The sequence below is a fragment of the Lepisosteus platostomus genome, chromosome 14 (genome assembly GCF_059453375.1).
Source record: "Lepisosteus platostomus isolate fLepPlt1 chromosome 14, fLepPlt1.hap1, whole genome shotgun sequence".
NCBI lineage: Eukaryota > Metazoa > Chordata > Actinopteri > Semionotiformes > Lepisosteidae > Lepisosteus > Lepisosteus platostomus.
In genome coordinates, this window is record NC_142624.1 from 36,833,277 (window position 1) to 36,857,299 (window position 24,023).

The following is a 24,023-nucleotide window of genomic DNA, read 5'->3' on the forward strand; positions in this document are numbered from 1 at the left end:
AAGCTTTGTTTTTTAATGACATTGTTCATTCAGTAGTACTAGTAACTTTATATTGCTGACTTGTACTTCATGCATCAGGAACTTTTATTTTCTAGCAGTTCTTTTTAGAAGCTCCTGATGTAATTCTCAGAAAGTGTTTATTTTTCCAGTTTATTTTCCATTGTAATTTGCCAAATTTTAAAAGCACTGAAGACTATTTCACTCATGCAGATGTGCTAGATTTTTAAAAGCCTAGTTTGAATAGCACGTTTTGAAGCGATTGAATAACAAACTTAACATCTTACTGTCTTTCTTGTGTAGGAAAATGGATGGAAGGACATGGTGTACGAGACAGGATTTCAGGCAAAGGTATTGTATTTCTTATTCTTGTTTTAACCTTTTCATCAATCTTCCAAGACGGCGTGAGTCCTCAAGAGTGCCTTGTTGACCAGACAGCCTTATTTAATTTAAATCTCTTGAAGGAAGTCACAGCTAAACAACATGCTTTAGTGTTTACTTCAGTCAACTGTAGAAGATAACAATGCTGGCAGCGGAGCTATTAAACAGCATAAAAAGTGTTCTCTACTGGTGCATAAAATGATGAATTGACTTAATTATTTATTTAAACTAACAGCCAATATAAATAATAAAGTATTTTGTGTGAGTGTTTTGAGTACATTTTTATCCTTATTAACTGATATAAAAGCAAATCAAATAAAGATCAATATTTTAAAATATTAATGGATTTAAAATAACTTTTTTGTTAGGATTATGGTGTAATGCTGATGTCACTTTCTTGATTTATAACTGTGTAATAAAATATATGTTTTCTTCTCCATAAGAATTGTTAGGATTTATAATTTTGATTCCAGTCCATTCAGGTTGCAGTGTGAATTGGTGTTCTGTTCAAGAACCCGTTTCCACAGAAACAGGATATTTTTTGGTCTTCCTGTTATGACATTCCATTCGACATGCTGTGTAGAAACCCTGTGTGTTACCCATCACTCGCTCATCAAATAAACCTTACAATGTCAATGAAAAGTGTTAATCCAGCATGCTGTCACTATCCTATTATAAATAAGCCACTTTGTGTTTATAGATTAAACAACTACGAATACGTCTGCTAATGGGGAAATATGGCTTTAATAAATCCTGAAGCATCTAGGGTTTGTCAAAGCTCTAAGATTTCAGTGAGGTTCACTACCTTTGAACTCTGTGTGGCCTAAGAATGCCAACTCAGCTGTTCTGCTGTTCAAAACAATGGAAAAAGAATAAATTTCCTTCTCTCCTTGTTGGGCATTTCTAGGCACAGATTTGCCTTCCTTTTGAAAAAGCAATAAATTCTGGCTGTGTGGAGCTGTCTTTACATATGCCACATTTGAACTTTGGAATGATTTAACCACTTGACAAAATTAAAACATCATTGTTTTAATTGAGCTATGGCAGGCATCTGATGCACACAAGCCTGTTGACTACACAATTAGCACACGTGCCATGATGTAAAGAGCATGTTCATTAAGCTAAAGCAACAAGAACAGATGGAAAGTGTTAGCAGGTAAAGCACTAGTCTATCAAAACATGATGATGTTGTAATTTCTGCTTCTAAGTGAAACAGAAGGCATGCTGTATGTTGAGGCAGTGTGTAAAGGGTTTGTTTGTCAAATCTAATACCTATACAGTACCTTCACTTACAAATGGGTTATGTATCAAAATTTCGAAATGATTGTTTTGGAAGCTTTTATGTGTTCCAGAATTCTTTCTTGAAATTGTCTTTAATAATTGTTCCAGTACTCAAATGATTAAGGGCAGAGTCCCGCCATTTGCACGCCTTTCTGTGTAATTCATTCATCAGTTTAGAGGTTATTGCAATTAGGTTTTGATATGTCTTTGTCACTTTTCATGTTCTCGTCCATCTTGAAGAGCTACTAACACTCAAAACAACCACAAAATCACAGAACAACGGGCAGATGTTAACATAAAACCACACTGCCACTGAGTGAGCTCAGCAGTCTTGAGCCACGTGTCCTCATGATGCTAGTGAGTGAGCCTCAGTTCATTGTTTGTATATTCCAAGTGCATTTGCTATTCCATCATGTGAAATTCTTGTTTCTTATGGGAACCAGTTTGCATGCTGTTAGGATCAAAACCAACTCAAACCTAAGGAGTGAATGTATTTGTGTGATAAGTAAACCACACCCCGAAAAGCACCGGAATACAGAAACTAGGAGTTTATTAGTTTTTAACCATGCAGGTCCAATAAATATGTGATGGAGGATGTAAAGAAGTGGTGGTTCATCATTTTAAAGGAATTATTTTTATTTTCAAACCATATAGTTTAGACCTCATTTTCTAACTTCTGTCTTCACAATTAAATGCCTAGGTTCTGTTTTCTTATTATTTTAGATAGTGTTATATAAACCCTTTGGTTCCTTATCTTCCAAAAGGTATGGCTCATCTGTGCTGGGCTTTCACCCACCTCATTCTTCCTATGGTCTGAGCATCACAATTCATTGTACAGAGCATGGTGGAATGAGTGAGTAGCAGGATTTTGACAGATGAATTAAGAAGAGAATTACCAGTTATAATTTGTAATTGTTTTTACAGTCAAACTGTTGCACTGATGTGAATAGGTTATTCAGTAGGTTTGTTTATGCAAAGTTTAACAGTTTGACTTGTGATCACACTGTATACAATATCTATTGATGCAGAGAGATTTACATTAACATTTTGATCACACTTAAAATGATTAGATTTTGGTTTGGTGTTGATGTGTTACCCTGATCCTATATATACATTTAACCAGTTTTCATTAGTCTAATAAAACAGTGAGCTTGATTAATACAGAGTTTAGTTTTGAGTGTTTTCATGATTTCATCAAGGTCCCATGTCAACAAGAGGCAGAGAAAAACATTGTTTTTAAAAATGTTGCACTACCTTTGTGTAATCCAGTTACTTTTGTGTAAATTGTTTCCATAACTACAAAAATAAATCTCCCATTTACAGCATTAGGAAGCTATTGTATTGTTTTTATAGAACAGATCAACAATAGATAAAATGTATCTTTCCTCTGTAAAAAATAATATAGGTTCAATCCTTAATGTAGTTTTCCTAATAGTTTAGCGATAAATATTGTTTTAGTTACTTTTAAATCAACTTTGTATACTGCAAATTCACAATTAATTGAAAATCTGTTAAGCAAAGTCTAATTGGTCCTACATGTGTTTACAAAATGTGATGCATTTACTTGTGTCATTAGCAGTGTTTTCAGGTATAGATGACAGAAACTGAACTGATTCACTTCTTTGTCATTTGACCATTTCTGGCAGATTTCCAGTTTGGCACAGAGTGATCTAGGAAAACCACAAGAACATATTTAAAAATACAGTGATGCATACCAGAACATCTCAAGCACCAATACATGGCAGGCTGAGTAGAATACATAGTACAGTGCACCCTTGTTGTTATTGAAGAAACGCAGGATGATTAAGAGCTTACCGGAAATATTCCCATACTGGGACACACAGTGAGCACTTGAGAGCACAGTGCAAAGAGAGGTCAGCTGAGAGTTTGCTTTCTTTTTGCTCTAGGAGATACTGAATGCAGACACTGTGGCTTTTATCTAATTGTATCACTTAACTTGCTGCAGAGGGTGTAGTTTTAAAATTATTGTGGTTTTGTGTGAAACGCCTCTGGGGAAAACTCTCCTTTGATAAAATTTCTCATAATTGTTTCCTACAATCCTGTGCTGAATTTCTATGATTGGTGTTCCTTCCTAGTAAAATCCTTTGGAGCATACGTTCATTTCCGACAACAAAGTGCATTGAGAACACGTAACTTAACTGTTTCCATCTGTTGGCCTTCAAGTTTGTGTGCTGTGAGTTTTGGTTGTTTTGGAACCTACATTCCATGTTACAAAATCAAAGATTTAATGAGCGGTATTACTGTAGAATTTAGCTCCAGACCTTATGAGTTTAGGTGGCAGACAGAGTAATTTGTTCCATCAAATGACACCTATAAATAACAGTTATTGAATGTGTGGTTTGTGACCAAATAATCTTTTCAACTCAGTTTATGTGTCAAAAATTTCAATTCTGAAATGCAAAATTAGAAAGTGGGGAAAAGTAAACGAGACACACTTTTATTGCATTCTACTGCATTTGCATGGTAAATTAATTTAGCCACTTGACTAAAAATAGTGTAATTAAAGCCTTTTTTACCTGATTTTTTTTACTACTTGATTTTTGTTTTGTAGGCAGATTCAAGGTTGAAAGCCCTGAATGCCACTTTCAGGGTAAAGAACCCAGACAAGTAAGTTTTCTGTGTTTTTTTTACCAGCATATACAAATACTTGCCTAACAATGATCAATTAGTCATGCATATAGTAATGTATACTGATGCACAAAAGAAAATTAATACATTACACTAGTAGTATCGGGTGTGACCTCTATGAGCATTAATACAATCCTGGCAGCACTGATTCATGGACCTTATCAGCCTCTGGACAGACTGCTGTGGTGTGTTCTGCTACTCTCCCTGTGCAGCTACAGTCAGCAGGTTGTGTATCTTTCCTATTGAAGGCAAGTTGATCCTATTGAGGATCTACTGGACTCGGATAGGAGAATAAGCCTCCCACACCAAATAGTTATAGGTCAATAACTATCGTTATATTGTTTTCTTGAAGTTGTGCCCTTGTCATCCTAAAATCATGGAATCTTGCCTTATCCTCCTAGAAAGTTAACACTCCTGGATTGGCATGTAGAAACAGAATAACTGTTATTCTAACTAACATTGTTAGTCCATTGCAGTGCAGTCCTTGTGTAAAAGAACATTCTGTCTCGCATCATCTTGCTTTCACAGCCCCACCGAACAATGCAAGTTAATTTAATGTTCACCGCGTGTCTCCACATTTATCTTCTGTCTGTCTTGTTAAGGGCAAAATGACATTCATCAATGAATATAACAACCCACCATTCTCTCTGCTGCCACCACAGATAGTGTTCTGTGGGACAGTGAACTTTTTTTGTTTTCAGTTTTTGTCTCTAAGCTGTCAACATATTACCTCTGAACAGCCTTCACATTCAGATCAATTTCATGGAGATGGAAAAATAGTTATTTTGCTGATGTACAAGTTATTTCTTGTACTAAAGGCACTATAGCACGTCAGATCAGAGATGGCATTTATGCGTCCAATATAATGACCCCTTGCCTTTCGGGATGTGACTAATCCCTCCACAGTATCTTGGTTTCTTTGGACAAATCAGCCAATTGCTAAAGAACAACATCTCAATCTGTAGGCCAGTATCTCTTACTATTGTGTTTAGTGTATATTTTACTGCATGTTTTCTAATTCTTGGAGTGGAGTAGAATTTTTTAACACTAAAAATGTACATGGAGAGCAGGTTATTACTATTAAGTGGAACTTTAAAAAACCAATCTTAAAATGGTATTTGAAATATGATCACATTCCAGTGAATTCAGGAGGTTGTTCTATTTGGTCTGTCTATCAAACGGCTGTTTTTCTTTCCAATAACCAGGAGATTTACAGAACTGAAACACTATAGTGATGAACTACAGTCTGTCATATCACAGCTGCTTCGCGTCAGAGCTGTAAGTACAGCTAACTGCAAGTAAATTAATGACACATTTTGTTGCATGTTAGGCTTAGTTCCCTTTGTGGAGGAACAGGAGTGATTAATAGATTTTCATCAAAGCTAATTTAATTTTTCTTCTAAGTACAGTATGTTAATTCAAATCATCATTAATAAAATCAGTACAATTTTGATTGTTCTATTCTGTGCATATTTTGTACACGGTTTTACAAATGGCGTTTTGTTTTCTTCAGGCCTGCACTTAGCACACATGTTACCGTAAAGCGAGTGCAGTTTTATTGGTCAGGTGAAACGCTCGCCTAAAGTCTTCATTGACTTCTTTTTTTGTAAGTTATTCTGATTGACAGGAATATTTACGCACTACAGTTTTCACACCTGTAGAGTAAAGATTAATTGTGAGTTTACATCATGGGATCAATTAAAACATTGTATAGAATGCTTTATGGAGCTCAAAAAGTAGGTTAATTATCAATTATAACTTCACAATCAGCAAGTATAATTTCAGTTGTACAGCTTTAAAATATTATACAGTACCTTACCTTACTTTCTCAGTATATAGGAATGGTTACAAATGACAGGAGGCCATCTGGCCCAGCCACATGCTTGGTACGTAGTAGTTTTCTTGAAAGGAGCCAGGGCTTCAGCAATATGGCTGCATAGCTTATTTCATGTCCCACTAATACGGATACTTGGACAAATACATCTTTCTTAGTATAAACTGTGTGCATTGTTTTAGATTGCCCAGCCAGACTTAAAATACAGAATAGGTTTCCTGACGAGTATAATGAAACTGTCAGTATAGTTTCGTAAAGTTGATCTTTTGAAACATTTGTAATGTTCAGACCTTCTCAGGAGTCCTTCGTCTGGCTAATCAAAGGACTAATCAAGTCTGTTTCCTGAAAGCTGTACAGTGAGAGGGAAAAAAATCTAGTCTAATTCTGTATTTCTTTATTTCCAGAGAGTTGCAGATCGTCTGTATGGTGTATACAAAGTGCATGGAAATTATGGAAGAGTCTTCAGGTGGGAGAGTAGTCTGATTTCTATAGACTATAAATGAATCTGCCATCGTGGCACCAAAACTTTGTAAATTTATATTTTTACCCTGTGTGGTTTCCTTAATTAATTAGCTGCAATAAAATTCTGGCACTTAGTATGTTTTGCCTTTCTAAAATATATGCTTTTCAAACATGCCATCCTCGTGCCTTTAACTCCTTGTAAAATAAAAAGAAAATAAACTTCCAACTGCCTAATGTTTCAGTGGAGGAGAGGTTGCTTTGTAAATTCAAGATGTTGTGTACCTTCCCACATTGTGTTTTATAATATAATGATGAACTTTATTTTATGTAGCGCCTTTAAAGGTGGCCTCTCAAAGCGCTTTACAGAATGACAACAGCAACAACAAGAACAATTAAAAATAAACAAAAAATACACAAGATAAACACGATGAGAATACACAGAGGAGACGGTAGATGGTGATACTAAGTATAGCAGGAGCAGTGAGGTGAAGAATGGAACCAGTTCAGTAAAGGCTCTTCTAAAGAAGAAGGTTTTGAGTCTGGATTTGAAGGGGTTTAGAGAAGGTGACTCTGATATCCTTGGGGAGAGAGTTCCAGAGCTTGGAGGCATAACAGGAGAAGGCCCTGTCACCCATAGAGTGTAGATGGGTTTGGGGGACAGTGAGGAGACCAGAATTAGAAGAGTGAAGGTTGTGAGGTGGGGAGTAGGGCGATAATAGTTCAGACAGGTACTGAGGTGCCAAGCCATGCAGACCCTTTAGGTAAACATGAGGATTTTGAAGTCAACACGGAACTTGACAGGAAGCCAGTGCATGGACTCCAGGATAGGAGTAATGTGATCACTTGCACTAGACCTGGTCAGGATTCTGGCTGCCAAATTTTTGACAAACTGGAGTTTGTTCAATGTGGATTTAGAAACCCCAGCGAGTAGAGCATTACAGTAGCCAATTCAGGACAAGACAAATGTGTTGATCAGCTTTTCAGCCACAGTTAGTGATAACATAGGGAGTAGTCTAGCAATGTTTCTGAGGTTAAAAAAGATGTTTTAACACATGCAGATCGAATGTTAAGCCTGAATCAAATATCACCCCAAGGTTTTTCAATTTAGACTGAAGTTCAAGTACAGTACCATCCACAGACAGTGTTAAAGGATTGGCTTTACAAAGTTGATGGTGGATGCCAATAAGCATGACTTCAGTCTTGTCACAGTTAAGATGAAGGAAGTTTTGAGTCATCCGAGTGTGTTATGTTCGTGCAAAACCGGTTTATAGATTTCAGATTTCTGTTGTGTTACTTACCCTTTAAAAATAACACTTGTTCTACTGTGCTCTGCATGTGGCTGGTAGCGAATGGAGTGCCATTGAAAGGGAGATGGGGGATGGACTGCAGAGTGCTGGACACCACATGGACGCGTGAGTATGCCGTGAATGCATATAAACTCCAGATGCTGTCAACGGGATTCTGCTTTTTTTGTTTCATGTAAAGCTTTAGAGCACATTTTCCAGATAGATGAAAAAACCTGGTTAGATTTCAATCAGGAGCCCTGTGTAAAAAGTAGCTGAATGCTTGGACCTTAGGGAGGTTTGAGTTTTTGTTAAATTTGTTAGAGCGTATTGGGAAGGTGCCAGCAGATCCCCTTCAGCTGCTGTGCCAAGAAAAGTAGTGACATAACAGAAAGCGGCTGTGTTTCAGAGCTGATGAGTCCCAGATTGCCATGCAGAAAAAAGGGCCAGAGAAAACTATACTCTTCGTCTGAGGCCAGGTATCCGCTGTGGTGGCATTGACTTCACAGATACGAGTGAAAGATTATAGGAAATCGCCAAGCATGTCTCTAAATGACACGTACTAACAGCTCGCAAGAGGTCTGGGGAGGTACTGTGTTTCACATCCACTGAAATGTCTCTTGACAAGCAAAGACTGTGCGGCCTCTGTTCATTAGACTGTCATATAGCTATGCTCATTTTAGTTATTTTAATATATAGAGAAAATTACTTCAATGAAATGGGCTAGTTGGGCCGAATGGCCTCCTCTTCTTGTCTTCTTGGCCTTTTCTTGTGTTCTTAATTACTCGGCACGTTGAAGTAACTTCCTTTTGCTGTGATGGTGTAACTTGTCTGTCCAGACTCGTCTTTGCCATCCTGTCTGCTCTTTAGTGTTGGATGTGTGTGGGTTGCTGTGAAAGCACAGCTCGCTCTCTGTAACTTGCCTTGGTTTTGGCATGTGTGCTGTAGGAGGTTTTCTTGATCTGTGTTGGTTAGTGATTATAAACATTCTGATGTACCAACACGCTGACTATACTTACAAAAAATGTTACAAATGCTCATTTTGAAGAGGGGAAGTTCCAGGAAATGGAATCATATCGTTCTCCATAAAAAAAATTCAAATGAATTGGCTTCACTCATGGACCAGACTGTATGCCAACCTGTAATTTTATCACTTTTTATTCACAGGCATCGCATTTTCTGCTGCTGTTTGTACAGGAATCAGTAGGATATAAACCCATTAGTGATCGTGAAGGTTGTAAATCTAACGTGTAGGACCTTGGGTGTCACTCTGCTTAGTTAACCCCTGAATCAGCCTGGAGTGCTCTAGAAGTAACACCTAGAGAAAATAAAGCCAGTGATGCAATCAAGTAGACGCAGCCTGTACGTTTGAGCAACACCATTGACTTTAAGTGAGACATAAGATGGTGCTGAATGCAGGACAATGCAGAACAAATGCTGTTTCTGTAGATTATTCAGGCAGCAACTAGGAACCTAAGAGTAACTAGAGTAACTAGAGGTCAGATGATGCCTTCAGTACATGTTATTGGAAAAACAGAAGAGACGGCTAGGAAGTTCATTTCAAAGGGCAGCATAAAGTTGTATCTCAGAAGCTGAGCAAGGCTGGGATTGTTCTGTACTGGGATGGGAATCCAACAAGAGAAACCAGGGTTGGTTTTTCCTGGACCACAAGGTGGCATCTTGAACACAGCTTCCAAACCAGTGCCCCAGTCTGGTGACTGGGAGCACTGTGCTACAGGAGATACCATCTTTTGAATAAGATGCTCTAGTTACTTGCAATAAGAATCCAATAACTCTGTGAGAGTGAACCCCAAAGCTAAATTCCAGTCTGGGCTTGCAAAATCTGCCTTCCCTAAAAAGTTTCCCCTTAATTTATTTGGTTAATCATGTTTCAGAAGTGCCATATATTGTTATTAGAATGTCTCTTAACATTCTGTTAACCAATCTGATATGAAATAGGTACTTGTAACTTTTAACTCCTATAGTGAGCAATTTTTCACTAAGCATGCAAGCATGACAAAGATCTGGCGCTTTTCAGCTTTTTGACCGCGTTTGTCTTCCTTGTTACGTTCGGTGTGAAAGTAGAAAAGGTGACTACATAAAGATATCTTATCGTTTTTTTTATTTGTTTTCATTTATTTTAAAAGAAAATCTTTTAGCCAAGGGATTGCAAAATTTAAAAACACAGCTGGTGTAACTATTTAGTTCTCTAGTTACATTTTTTTAAAGAAGGATTCCAGGCTCTAAATAGGACTAGCTCTCCCAGTTCATGTAAATTGTAAATGGGAAAGATTAGTAATGCCAACTCTGGTGGAAAGTTAATTTATTTAAAATCTTGCCAAGGTCTACTGGCAGTTGTGAACAAGCACACCGTAGTACAGCTGGTTTCCGTTTCCCGCAATAAAAAACAACTTTATCTTTTACAGGAAATCCTACAGCACTAATAGAAAATCTATCTTTTTTTTTGCACAGCTGTTCGTGTCTTTAAGAAAGAAATATATTTATATTATTGTGCTTAGTTTAACAAAAGTGCTGCAAATCACCATTGAAAATGACTTTTTTAGTGACTTGACAGTTTGCCAAAGTGTAAATTAAGCACCATGTAACTAAATTTATATAGGTGGATAATAAAATCTCCAGCTTCTGCAGTACAAATGCAGAAGGAAAGATCTATATAAGTTGTTATATTGGAGATCGGAAGTAGCAGTCAATGATTTTTGGTGGTTTTCCTCTTTTGCAGAGGGCAGTCTAGTTTATATTCATAATGTAAAGATATGTGAGCTATATATAGAATACGACACTGCTTTAGGATGTCTGTTTACATTTGCAGGACATTGGCTACAGTGTTAAACAGCCATCTGGCGTCTTGATTCTTTGTTGTAGATATGCTGCCTCAGTGGATGATATTCTAGAAGAGGAGGAACACTATGCAGATCAGTTAAAAGAATATCTTTTCTATTCTGAAGCTGTCCGGTAAGTGAGACATTTTTACCTGAATTCTGAGCAGGTGGTTGCCTGAGTACACACTGACGGTAAAGCTGTGTAAATCTTGCCACAACCATACATGGAAAAACTATACATAAACCATTGGCCTGCACACGTATGTTGTTCCGAGGAGTATACAACAGACGATATCATTTACTGGTTCAGCATTTTGTCTCAGTTGCTGCCTTAAATCTATTAGCCTTTGTATCTGCCTGTCAGTCAGAAGGCTGCAGAGAGTTTTCAGGAACTGAAATAACTGAGGCAAGAGACAGCAGTGGAAAATATAATGCGCTGTTCAAACTAGGGCTCTCTGCGGCCCTGTGCCGGAGTGCTTTCCCCAGACTGCATGCCGTGGAAAGGTCTCAGGTGTGCCATGGAATCAGAAGAGATTGTGATTAAGAAGTATGGACACACTTTCCCTAACTGAGCCGAATAGTAAATATTGCTCGTTTAAACAAGCTCCCCTTTCAGATTGAAATTCTAGTAAAAAAAACAACAAAATCAGATGTTCCTCATTAAAATCGATGTCTCTGATTTTGTTTGAAATTAATGTTATGCCTGTCAGTAGCGGTGCTGATTAGGTTAAATGACTTGGCGGGCTGGGAAAGGCTGAAGATGTTTAAAGCCCAACTGAGCAGGTCTGAGGAGCACTGGAGTGCTCGGTGGTGGTGGCTTATATTTAGAGCGTGTTCTTTTCTTACTTCACTGCAGCTTTGCTTGGAGAACCTGATGTCTTTTTTTTTTCTTCAGGACCTTCATCTGCTTTGAAGTGTGAGGATTTTGCGCTTTGAGCAATGCCTGTCTCACTGTGACGTGCCTGTTCTCTCGCTGCAGGGCGGTCTGCAGGAAACATGAACTAACGCAGTACGAGCTGGAGATGGCTGTTCAGGATCTAACCTCCAAGAAACAGCAGCGGGAAGAGCTGGCAACTGGAGTGGGTCTTTCGGTTTTCACATTAGCTTGTCCTTCTACTAGACGTGGAGAGTTGAGTTACATAAACAATGAAAAATGAACAGCTCTCTGCAAAACGGCACACTGACGGATTAGCGGAGGAGGAATGCTGCTTTGTTGTGTGTTAGCTGTAGATTGCCATCCATTTCAAGCATTCACTAACACAATGATTTATGCTGCCTTTATAAACGTTTCTTTAATAGCTCAGAATTAAGTGAGAGACCAGACCTGCAGTGCTTGGTGATAAGTTTATGGAGATGTTTACTGAAACAGGAGAAGAGAGGGCCAAGATCTGTTTCAGAAGCTGTCCAAATAGTTTTTTTTAAACTGATTTCTCGAATGTACTTGGCTTAAAACAAAAACACCAGTTTCAGACTGCAAAACAAATCCTAATTAATGGACGAAAATCTTGTGTGTCCGCAGACTGTAAGAACGTTCTCATTGAAAGGAATGACCAGCAAGCTTTTCGGACAGGAGACTCCGGAACAGAGGGAAGCTAAGCTGAAAGTTTTAGAAGAGCAGATACTTGAGGGGGAGGAATCTGTGAAGTCCAAAAATTCCGAATGCGAGTAAGAAAATGAATTATCTGATGGAAATTCCAAGTGTTGGAAAAATAAGTCTAATTAGGTAGTTCAGTATTGTCCATATCATGGACCCAAGTGATTGATGTGTCATGTGCACGGACACTTAGAAAATCCAACAAGTCAGCAACAAGGTGGTCTTGAAGAATTTGTTATTTATAAGTATTTATGAGTACTTTGTAAAAATACACAAATAGGTTAACTCATTCTCATGCTCAGAGTCTCCAGTCTTTGCAGAATTGTGAGACATGGACTGGACTGCTATTCAAACTTGAAGCGCTGATTCAAACTTCATAAACAGTTCAGTGAACCAGACTCTTAAGCATTTGCTGTAAATTACAAAAACAGATTAATCAATAGAAATACCGTACATCGGACTGTTAATTGTTATACTGTACTGTATATAGAAGAGTAACATTTTTAGTAGAATACTTTAGACTGTCGCCACACTTATACTTATCCATTGGTCAAGAGCTTTGTGAAGGATAATTCATCTGAGCATTTCTCCATTGCTCGGTAGTCCATGGCCTGTGCTCTTTACACTACTGTACTCGCTGTACTGTACTGGGGTGTGCTCAGGCAGCCTTGCTGACCATAATTATGGCCAACCAGGCCCTTCCAGCATTTTATGTCCATATTAGTCTTTAATAATATGAGCCACACCTGTGTGAAAGCCCTTGGTTTCCATATACTGTGCTAGTATCCCTCAATTTACCCAGGTGTTTCCATTTTTTTGTCCACTACATGCAAGTCCATGACTTGGATGATTTTTTTTTCCTAAGCCCTTCAACTTGTCTTACTTGCTAGATTCCATTTGCACCAAGTCCATTCATCTGCAAGTGAAAAACACTCTCACCCTATAAATTATGCTAAAAGCTGTACAGATTGGCCTGCGATGTAAATGTTTATGGGATATTGTTAACTGACCATATGCTCTACAGCTGTGAAGTGCTACAGTTTCCCGATTCATTATTTTTCCAAAACCTTCATTGAGCTCTACTTGTTATTCCCACGAAGTTCTTTGATTCAGAATAACTGTGATAGGGTCTTGAACCTTTTTGTCTAGTTATGGCACGGTCTGTCTTTTGTAGAGTTACTACAAAGTCCAAAGGACCAAGGAAATCCCTTGGCTTTCCTCCTCTTGATTCGGTAATAATATATAATGCTCTCCAGATTTATTAATATCCCCAATGAAATGGGGACAAATAAAAATAAATCATATAACAAAGAATTGAAGGATTGAAAAAGCTTTCTTAAAAATGTTGTAGTGTAATTGCACCGAGCTAAATTTTAGTAGTCGCAAATAACTGTAGTCCAGGAACCATCTGTAAACACCACTGTAGCTTGTAAATCCTCAGTTGGCAGGGATTGCACCCTCAAAACACCCCCTGTGCTGTGGTATGAGCTTCTGGTACTTCTCAGATGAGATTTTCATTTCATCCAACCAGAAGACATGATTCTAATTGTCATTTGGAAAATCGGAGTCACCTCTTCACATGATTTGGTCTCAGGAGAGAATGTGATTTGGTCTCAGAAGAGGTTCCTTTTGTGTATCTGGTCAGAAATGCCACATTCATACAGATGACATCAAAGGAATAAGACAATGGGTATGAGTAAATCTAGAAGCACACAAAACCTCAGATATGTCAAGTTGCATGAGTCTTGACATATCTGAGGTTTTGTCTTTAATCTAAGTAATATATAACTTGGATTTAGTTCGCTTTCAGTCTTATTTGTCTATTAATTTGTATTTGTAGCAGGAAACACATCCAGCTTGTGTAACTGAAGCAGCAACGAGTGTTAATATATCTCCCTTAAGTGTTAACATTTGTGACAGTGCCTAATGTATGTATTGTCTTTTTTCTTTTAAACCAGTGAATATGTCAAGAATGCTTGGTTAGACATTGACCGATTTAAAGAACAGAAAAATCAGGACTTGAAGGAGGCCATTATCAGCTATGCTGTAATGCAGATAAGCATGTGCAAAAAGGTGAGTGCTCTAATGCTGTTTTGCAGTTTTAATTTCTGAAGGTCTGATTTTGTGCTTGTTTTCAAGTGCAAATGTATTGTATTGACATAACCAGTAGTGTTTTAACAGAGGTTGTTCTTCCTCTGAACTGAAAAACTGTTGTCGTGCATTTCTCCATATTTTTATCAGTGGCATTTCATTATTAAAACTTCTTAGGTTTTTAAAGTCGGTGTCCTTCCATTTCTGTTCTGCTCATTAAACCGTTGCAAAGGAGCTGTTTGCAAGCACAATTTCCGCGTGCATTGATCTGGGTTATAGTAGCTTGTCACTTCTTCTGAAACTGCATGGAATGTTTTAATATTCTCTATTTATTCTGGCAACCATGGTGTGCCTTTGCTCAGTGTGTATTTATCAATTCAGCAGCTTGAACACAAGATTTATGATCTCATGTTAAAGAGTTCAAAACAATACATCAAAATCATGAATCTCTTTACTTACATTGTTTTCATCGGGGCTGAGATTTAAACTTGGTACTGTATATCCTTCAATAAATTGTGGCATTTCTTTACAATTTCTGGTTGAATCTGCTCTTTGCAGTTTACAAACCATGGAAATAAACTTCTACAGTAAAAGATCAAGTCATCTTTTACTGTTTCATATAACTGTATGAAAAGTTCTCTTTTGTAATTGTGCCTCAGATCAGATCTTTAGATTTTGTTTATAGTTGTAATGAACTCCGAAACCTTTTGTCAGTATGCCTCTAGCAGGGATTAATAAATGGGTATTAAATGTTGCATTTAGAAACAGAACTTGAAAAGCACACTCTTCTAAACTTAAAAACAACTTCCTTAACAGTAAAACATAAAAGGATTGGATTTATCTAACATTCAGCTTACAGGATATATATTGTATATATTTATACTTTAACGACTGAATGCATGTATCAAAGTACCTCAGTTTAAAAATTGTTTGAGACAACATGGATGACCTTATTACTAAAACTATGAAACACTGCATTTACATGCAATCAATCTTCTGAATGCACATTGTATTACAGTATAGTGAAAATACTCCCAAGTATCAGAAGCTATTCCAATGAATCCTTTCATTCTTGTGTAAGTGGTGTTTCTTTCACAGTTGAACTTAATACCCATATGCACATAGCAATAAAAAATACACAAGTATGGAGGTGAGAAAAAAAGAAAATGTCCAGCGTCATAAAAAATTCAGGAAGAGAAGCAGCAGGAGAGAAATGCACTCGATTGTCTTTATTCTTGCTGCATGTTGGCATTGATGCCTCCAATCTTCCATTTGCTTTTCATTTTAATAATTTATTAACTGTTGGTGTGTCTCATATCATGTGATTGGGATACGGTCATAAAAAAACCAGGCTAAATTGTAAATTGTTGGGAAACCTTGTTTCCCTGTTTCTGTGAGCATCGAATAGCTATTCAGAATACAGTTTGGTTTTTCAAACACGACAGGAATCCTATATACATACATAAATATATTTTGACACATACTATATACATGTGAGCACCCGAAGAAGGCTCCACAGCTGAGACATTGTGTTTTCTTTCTTCTCTTTTCAGCATGGAATAAACCTATTACTTGTTCCTTTGCAGCCTCCACATGCTGACACAGCTACCCACCTGAACTATATAAATATAGAGACTGAATCTTTTGGTATAGATTTTCAAATGACAAATAAAAGCAAGTAACAGTAAGCAATTTTTTTGTAAGAAACAAAAAAGTTTGTCTGCTCAGGGTAATTATTTTCAAGGTAATGCTTTAAACCTTTGTCTTGTTAATCAAAGACGTATAAGTAGCAATTTTCTAAGTGCGATTTTCCAGTCTGTTGTTGAAGCAATTATTTTTGCAGGACAAGCTCAGAGGAAGTACTCTGGGCATGATTGACTCGTTGGCTCTTATCCAGCGTAATAATTGTGTGTTTTTGTTACACCTTTGGCGATTGCAGCAGAGGTTGTCCAGTACCGGGTATGAAATGATCTGGCAGCATGGGACTGCATTACTTCAGAGTTATCAGATCAGCCTAAACCAGCACACAGCAGCCTGTCACGCACAACTGTAAGGGAATATGGCTTTCAGGCTAGGATGTAAGATAAGTTTCCACTGTTCTACTGGTGTGTATATATAAAATACACAGTTTGCAGAAAAAAGCCATTTGAAAAGTGAGGAATGTAAGCAGTGTGCATTGAGACAGGCAATTCAGCTTCCTCAGGGCTTTACTTTTTTCATCATTCACAGGCATCGGTTTAGCTCAAAGCAGCTAAAACATAAAAATGCTGAAGAGCATGATGTTGGTGAGTGAGCTCTAGCTCAGTGCAGAATCGCACAGCCGAAATGGCGAGGAGTAATCTTTTTAAACTCCAGCTTCTGCTTACTTTGATCACTGAGCAATAATAAACAGTCCTCTCCCTTTTCCCAGCCTCACCCTCTCGCTGTCAAAAGGTCCGCATTTCCCTTCCTCCCTGAACATTTGGTTGTTAAATATTTCTGATGTTAGGTAAGGAGATAACACAAAGTTCAGCACTTTACCCATAACTGCAAAACGTTCAAAAAAGATTTCGAATTTGAGCACCCTACTGTTTAAAGCGGGGAAAAAACTGAGACAGGACAGTACATTTAAAAATCAGATTTTTTGTAAAACGTATCTGAAATGAGTTTCAGTCTAATGTATGTTTTCAGCATGAATATCAAGTCCATCCTTACTGGAAACTCTTCCGGGTTTGTGTTCATATTCAGGTTAACATCTATATTCACTGTAGTAGTTCAGGTGGGGAGCTGCGTCAGCATGCGTAGGCTGCAAAGGAACAAGTAACAGGTTTATTCCATGCTGAAAAAAGAAAGAAAACACAACGTTTTGGCCGTGGCTGAAGAAGGCTCCATGGCCGAAACGTTGTGTTTTCTTTCTTCTTTTTTTCAGCTTGGAAAAAACCTATTACTTGTTCCTTTGCATCTATATTCACTGTCAGCCACATTATGTAAAATAGCTTTACAGGCTCTGCTGCACTGATTAGTTTACCATCTACATAACACTGCTAGGCCGTGGTTCTTTCTTTGTCTGCCTCATCCTGAAAAATTGCTACATGCCTTTATTTAATCAAGATTATACCGTTTTCAATCCTTGCTGGGGCATCTACTATTGCACTAAACAGGGTTCATCATGTCCAGAATTCTGCTTCTAATTACAGCTACTCTGCCTCAGTTTGAAAATCCTGTTTTGTATGAATTGCATTGGCTCCCTGTAAAATCTAGAGTGGTTTTAAGGTACTCCTGTCCTATAAGGAACTATTTTATTTATGATATATGGCACGGTACTGTCCAACTCCAGATTAATGCAGAGTTGACACTTCTTGTTCAGGTCTTCCGATTCTGCCAGAGAGCCTTCTCATGTGCAGGTGCACATCATCAGCAATCACCCCTACATACAGTACATTAGAGGCTCTGTGACTGTGAGCGGTGGGTTAGGGAACTTCAGAGCTTCACTTATGTCACACCAGTAAAATTCCCAGCTGTACAAATGAGTACAAATAAAAAAAGACACTGAATATATGCAACCGCCAAATTGACATTTATAACACTGCTGCCGTTTGTTTCAAACAGTATACGTATTATTGGACAGTACTTTGGTCTTTTGAAAATGTCTAATAAATACAATGAAATGTCCATAGTGATATATTGGGAAGCTGGAAGAAAGCTGTCCATTGATCTAACAATACATTACAATATTTTACCACTCAAAAATGACTCCTTTTTAACCAAAAGTTGCCGATCTTTAAAACTTGCTTGTGGGAGGAAGAATAATCATTTAGAACTACAGTCACTCCTGTCAGAATTTCTGTACAAAAGCGACTAAGACTTTTCTTATATATTCATATTTTCTGGCATTATATTTTTCTAGTGCTATATTCTAGATATGTATATGTAAAAAAACATTTTTCAGGAATTGGTACACATGGGTCTCACTGAAAGAAGTAGTGGAGAAGTTTTAATTTGCAGCAAACCTAATTGTGTAGAAAAAATGTGTAACAGCAGACACATAATTGAAGTGGGATTAATTGTAACAGGAATTCAGAGAGGTCTGGACTGGCTCCAGTTAAATATTACAAATTGAATGTACACTGCTGTAATTAGTTAGCAAAAAAGATCACATTTCAGGTTTTAGTTTAACGACCGGTAATTGGAAGTGAATGAAAAGAGGTCTTTCTGCAATGGAAATGTTTTGAGCTTCTCAGTGTGATTACTTTTAATTAGGTATTTGCATTTTCTGATAGTGTTGGTAGTATCTTAGGGACATCTGAAAAGAATGTTTTTCATTCATAATGTTGTTGTATCTCATTTTCTACTTGCTATCAGTTGTAGTTTTCAACATTATTAAAGCCAAAACTACATTTTTGTTTTGTAAACGTCACTTAAATCAAATAAATTCTTAAATTTAAAAATGATTGTGTTCTAAATTTAAAAAATAAATTCTAAAAATAATCCATTTTAGAATGGTATACCATATGTCCATTTCAGTTTCTAAAGTCCTTTATTTTACTGTAATTGAATTACACTGAAATTTGATTGCATGGGGCTTCCTAATTGATATACATTTAGGACTCTGATTAAACACCCTGAATGCCTAGTTAAATGAAATTGGTGTTTATCCAATAAGCAGTAGATAAACACCTCAAAAGTATAATATTTATTTTCCACTTGAGTGTGTCCCCTTCCCAGTGCAGTTTTGTTTGTGATCTTTTTTAAAAATTTTGTACACAAAACACAAGAAACACATACACAAGCATCAGCACCATGGATCCTAGCAGTTAAGAGCTCCATATACACAGTCCAGATAGGAAAGTCCAAGTGATGCCAGGACAGGGAATTCAGCCAAACCCAACACAACACCTCAGCATGGATCTGTAGTCAGACCAGCCAACCAAAAGAACTCTGATATACATGTAGGACTTTTTGTCTTAACTTATTGACTCTGATTAAACCTCTTCAATGCTGAATAAAATGAAATCGGTGCCAATGAAATGGGTATCATTATTCTACATTAAAAAAAAATAGTACATGACCCATGGATTTCATCATGCTGTCAAAGAAAATATCTGGAGTTGTGCACCTGGTTGTAAAAAAGAAAGTAAAAACAATGCTAGTGTGAATGTACTACTACTGAGTTGCGGCACACTTTATACCAGGGAAAGACATCTGTTATGGTTCTGCATTTACCTGCAGAGTGTAAACTCATTTAAAGTTTTTTGAGTTTGATGGGTTTTTTTTTTAAATCACTTGAGAACAATTTATCATTTGCAGTAACAATTTGAAGACCCATTTCAGCAGCAGGGTTTTTACTGGAGTAATCTAAGTGAACTGCCTCGCTTAAAGATATCCATTTGGATTTGAACCAACAGTCCTCTGCTCGAGAGTCCAGACTTTGACTCGTACCAGAAATTCTTATTCATTACTAGCAGTAAATACATTTACATTTATCTTCATGGTACAGTACTGTATTCATGTGTCACATTAAAGGTCTCTTAAAATAATCACTTTATAATGTTGGATAATGCTGCAATGCGTTTTGGTGGTGCTGTAAATGAGGACCCAGGGACTGTATGCAGAAAACACTGTAACACTTGTAATATTTAACTTTATTAGATACATTTAGAACTTAAGGTATTTAAGTGTCAAGTCGCAACTGGCCTCAGGATACTAACCAAGCTGCTAATTTCATAGCCTGTAAGAGGTGAAAAACTTGAGTAGGCATGGTTTTATTTGGGGAATCTGGCATTTTATTATGTCGGTGAACTCAATTTTGTATCCGTGTCAGTGGTGCTTTCCTGACACGCATAGTGTGGTTGTTTGAATGTGTGCTGTTTTTCTCATGCTGAATGCGTACGAGTTCAAATCTTTCAACAGTTGTATCAGACCAGGTGAGCCCTGTCAAATAACTGCTTCTGTGCACAGAAAGCTGTATTAAACAGAAAGCTGTTTAGTTTGATTCGAAGTGTGTGGAATAAGGGAATTCCTGTAAAAACATTGACCAAATACATTTAACTGTCTTTTCTTACAGACAGTACAAGACTTCTAATGATACAGGAAATAATTTGGTTCTTTTTGGTTTGTTCCCCAGGGGTTATTTTTTTCAGTGGAAACCACTTACTTTCAGGTTGCTAAAATCTGAAATAATATGCTACTTTAACTCAAGAATGTTGTCTTGCAAGTAAAGAATGCTTCTTTAAACATTCAAGTCCATATTAATAAAAATCTCAAATGACTATTTTTAAAGACAGACACTTAGTGTGATATTCGATTGAGGTCTGCTGCTCTTCAGTGTGTCCAGCCTGTTCTTTTCACTTGGGAACATCTGAAAGCCTTTGCCTCCCTATTTTGAGAAATGTAACCAAATGTATTTACAGTTGCCATCTTATTAACTTTTATGAACTTATAAGGTACTTCTGGTTTTATGACTGCTAGTTTTAAAAAAATAATTATTTTTCTTTTTAGGGAATTCAAGTGTGGACCAATGCTAAAGAGTGTTTCAGCAAGATGTGAATTTCATTCCAAATGAGAGCTAACAACCCCCACAAGCAAAGCACAACAGCAAGAACAGGAGACACTACATAACTCAGCATGGACAGACACTCTTAGGAACTTGTCTACTGGATGCCTGGAAATCTGTGTTTATGGTCACCCACAATTTCATATACAATGGCACAAAATAATGTTTTTACTGTAAGCATAATTGTTTTCATAAAATCAAAAAGAAACATTAATTGGTTAAACGATCCCTGTGGCACCATGAAATTTGTCTACATTTCGTGTCTTAAATGATTTCCATGTGGACTCGCAAGTTTCCTTTTGGTAATTTTTTTAATTATTCTAAAATTGCCACATCTTCCACTATGTTTCTGAATCCACTTAGAAGACAATTTGTTTCTAATATTTTTTCTTTGTGGACCTGAAGGGTTTTTTTTTACCTTAGAAGTGCATTTTTCAGATTGCATTTAAATACTGACATTTATATAAGAGACTTTTACTTTTCTTCAAATGAAGGTGGGCTACATGAATGCCAAGTTTTAATCCTAGATTTACTGTAGTCCTTTCAAAAGAGACTCTTTGCTGATTACTGTAGCATAAAACCAGAAAACATGTACAGCATAACAAACTACTTGAAGAAATACAAGTGTTTATATTAGATTTGAGATAATTTGGCTACAGCTAAGAAACCTTTTCTCTTAAAAATAATTTAGCTTTACCAACATGAATATATTTTAAAGGTTTCAAGATGTAAGTCAGGAATGTAAGTCAAAGTAATTTTCTTTAATTCTTAAGGTATAAGGTTTTGTCAGTTCATACTGTTTTATTCCTAGTTCTGAAATATATTACAGTATTTCACCCTTGTAATTAACATCCGCACCCTTATAGAGCTTTTGCCAAACACATTGGGTATCACATTGAAGAAAGTCTTCCCCTCTTATTTTCCAAGCACAGGATGTCCATGAGCACATCTAAAGCCTAGAGTTACTTAAAATGAACTGGATAAATAGTGTACTGGTGAACCTTTCTCACTGGATACAATATTATGAGTTGCAATAGAGTATGTGTATATTTATAAGGTTATACATGGAGAGAAGACACAGTTATACAAAGCTGTTGCTAGAAGAAGTTTAAAAATGAGTCTTCACTATTCCCTCAACCTGAGTTAGTGGAAATAAGGATTGAAGACGGCCTGTTGACCTGGGGATTTCCCTGTTAAAGGATCTGCCGTAATGTTGCTGTCTGTTAGGCCTGCAGTCCTTAGCTAACACATACTGTTGAGCCCTTCATTTCATATACAAAAATTAAATTATCTGTATGTGCGGGTGTATACTGGTAAGAAACTTAAAATTGCCTACTTGCCAAAAATAACACTGTAAATTGCAGGATACCAGATCACACTGACAAGTTAATTTCACAAAGTAAGCGTTGCCTTCAAATGTATGAGACATATTGTTTCCTTTACCTCCAACCCAGTTAAATTCTAATCTAGATTCATTTTCCGCTGGAGTTTATCAGGAAAGACGGAACCATTTAGTACATTTGACAAGGGAAAATATTTGTACAGAGCAGCATTCTAATAATGTGCCAAAACGGCTAATGAAAATCCTAATTGATTTTATAATGTACAATATGATTGAATTTATATCTATACTCTCAAAGATCGCAGTGAATAATAATAAAAGAGTTGCACAAAATGTGTGTCCTTTATTATTAAATGCGGGTAACGACTACATGTAGAACATCAGTGAATATGTGTCAGTTCTCTTTCAATGTCGCTCATTTCTAAATAGAAAGGAAAGACATGAGATGTGAGATTTCCAAAGGTAAGCCCTCTTGATCAAACGATTTGGCATCAGCTATTGTCCTGACGGTTTAACCACCAAAAGGCTAGGGTGTCTTTACCAAAAGGGCTGTGGAAACAAGCCACCCGGCTTGGTGGCTGAAAGTGAGATTTTGGCTTCCTTCAAGAACTTACTACCAGATGGATAAATGGGAACCTTTCTTCTGTTCTAAACCTGGAGATTGGACACGGTGCTGGTGTTGCTGTCCAGGCAGGTGAGGGGGTACAGTGTGTCAAGGCGTGGCTGAGTAAGACAGACTACTGTGTACTGCCTGCAGGGGGGGGGGTGTTCAAGGGTCCTCATTGCTCAGTGTTTTCGCAACATAATAAAGAAATATCAAATGTGTCTCACCGTGCCACGGGTTCTGTAGTAGGAGGAGCTGCCATTGGCAGTTGACAAAACTCAGTTGTTGAGTCTCCAACAGTAAACTCCATCAGCACGTTTCCTGTTCTTGCAAGGCTGTGCGTGTGGGTGATTTGACAAGCTGGGTGCCGTAATGAGAACAGAGGACAGGCTGGGGTATGTATATCTCATGTACAAAGGGCTGCTGTACTCCACTGAGTAGACAGTACATCAGTGTTGTAACAATACCAACAACTGAACTGGAGGTTCAACGTCTGGCAGCCACACGTCATACAGTACTTGACAGATGCTCTCCTGTGTTAAATCCTCATGTTTGTGTCATAGAGTTAGAAAGCTAAACAATGCCACTATGAGGCTCCATATAGCTATTTCTAGGTGGATATACAGATGTTTGCTTGTTTGTGTGCGCGTGTATAAATGTACAAGTCTGATGTTTTGTTTTCAGTATAGCCTGTGGATGTTGTATGTATAATTTAGGAAAGGTTGTGGAAGCAGAGGTAATCACATTATCGTTAACAATGCATTTCACTCGTGAATCATGATTCTTTTATATCCCCTGTGAGAGTAATATTTTTCAAATGTAGCATAGCCAGCCAAATACTGTTTGAATGACTTGCAAAGTAAATTGCTTATGCTGCGAGTGAATGTGTTTGTAGCAAAAGAACAGAACATGCATTGTATAGCCCTGAATGTACTGTATGTTTGAAGGCTAATATTAAAACACAGGCCAGCAGTGCCAAACAACCATTGCAAGAAAATTAATCTTCTCAGTGGTCACCGAAGCAGTTGTGAGATGTATGTAGTTTTATAATATGTAACATGAAATCACAAACTATAATCTACCCCCTGAATCAACTCCAGTAAAGATGTGCAATTTGTTTAAGACAGGGCTTT

General features: G+C 37.2%; 1 protein-coding gene across 1 annotated transcript in view; it reads left to right on the plus strand.

Moving 5' to 3' along the window:
- Positions 1 to 22,619, plus strand: part of snx4 (sorting nexin 4) — a 41,764-nt gene extending 19,145 nt beyond the window's left edge. The window contains exons 5-14 of the mRNA XM_088606055.1: positions 301 to 348; positions 4,232 to 4,287; positions 5,514 to 5,586; positions 6,547 to 6,608; positions 7,951 to 8,016; positions 10,771 to 10,860; positions 11,707 to 11,806; positions 12,247 to 12,392; positions 14,280 to 14,394; positions 20,890 to 22,619. Of these exons, the coding sequence (XP_088462181.1) occupies positions 301 to 348; positions 4,232 to 4,287; positions 5,514 to 5,586; positions 6,547 to 6,608; positions 7,951 to 8,016; positions 10,771 to 10,860; positions 11,707 to 11,806; positions 12,247 to 12,392; positions 14,280 to 14,394; positions 20,890 to 20,937 (804 nt within the window). The 3' untranslated portion in view covers positions 20,938 to 22,619. The remainder of the gene's footprint in view (positions 1 to 300; positions 349 to 4,231; positions 4,288 to 5,513; positions 5,587 to 6,546; positions 6,609 to 7,950; positions 8,017 to 10,770; positions 10,861 to 11,706; positions 11,807 to 12,246; positions 12,393 to 14,279; positions 14,395 to 20,889) is intronic.
- The last annotated feature ends 1,404 nt before the right edge of the window (positions 22,620 to 24,023 follow it).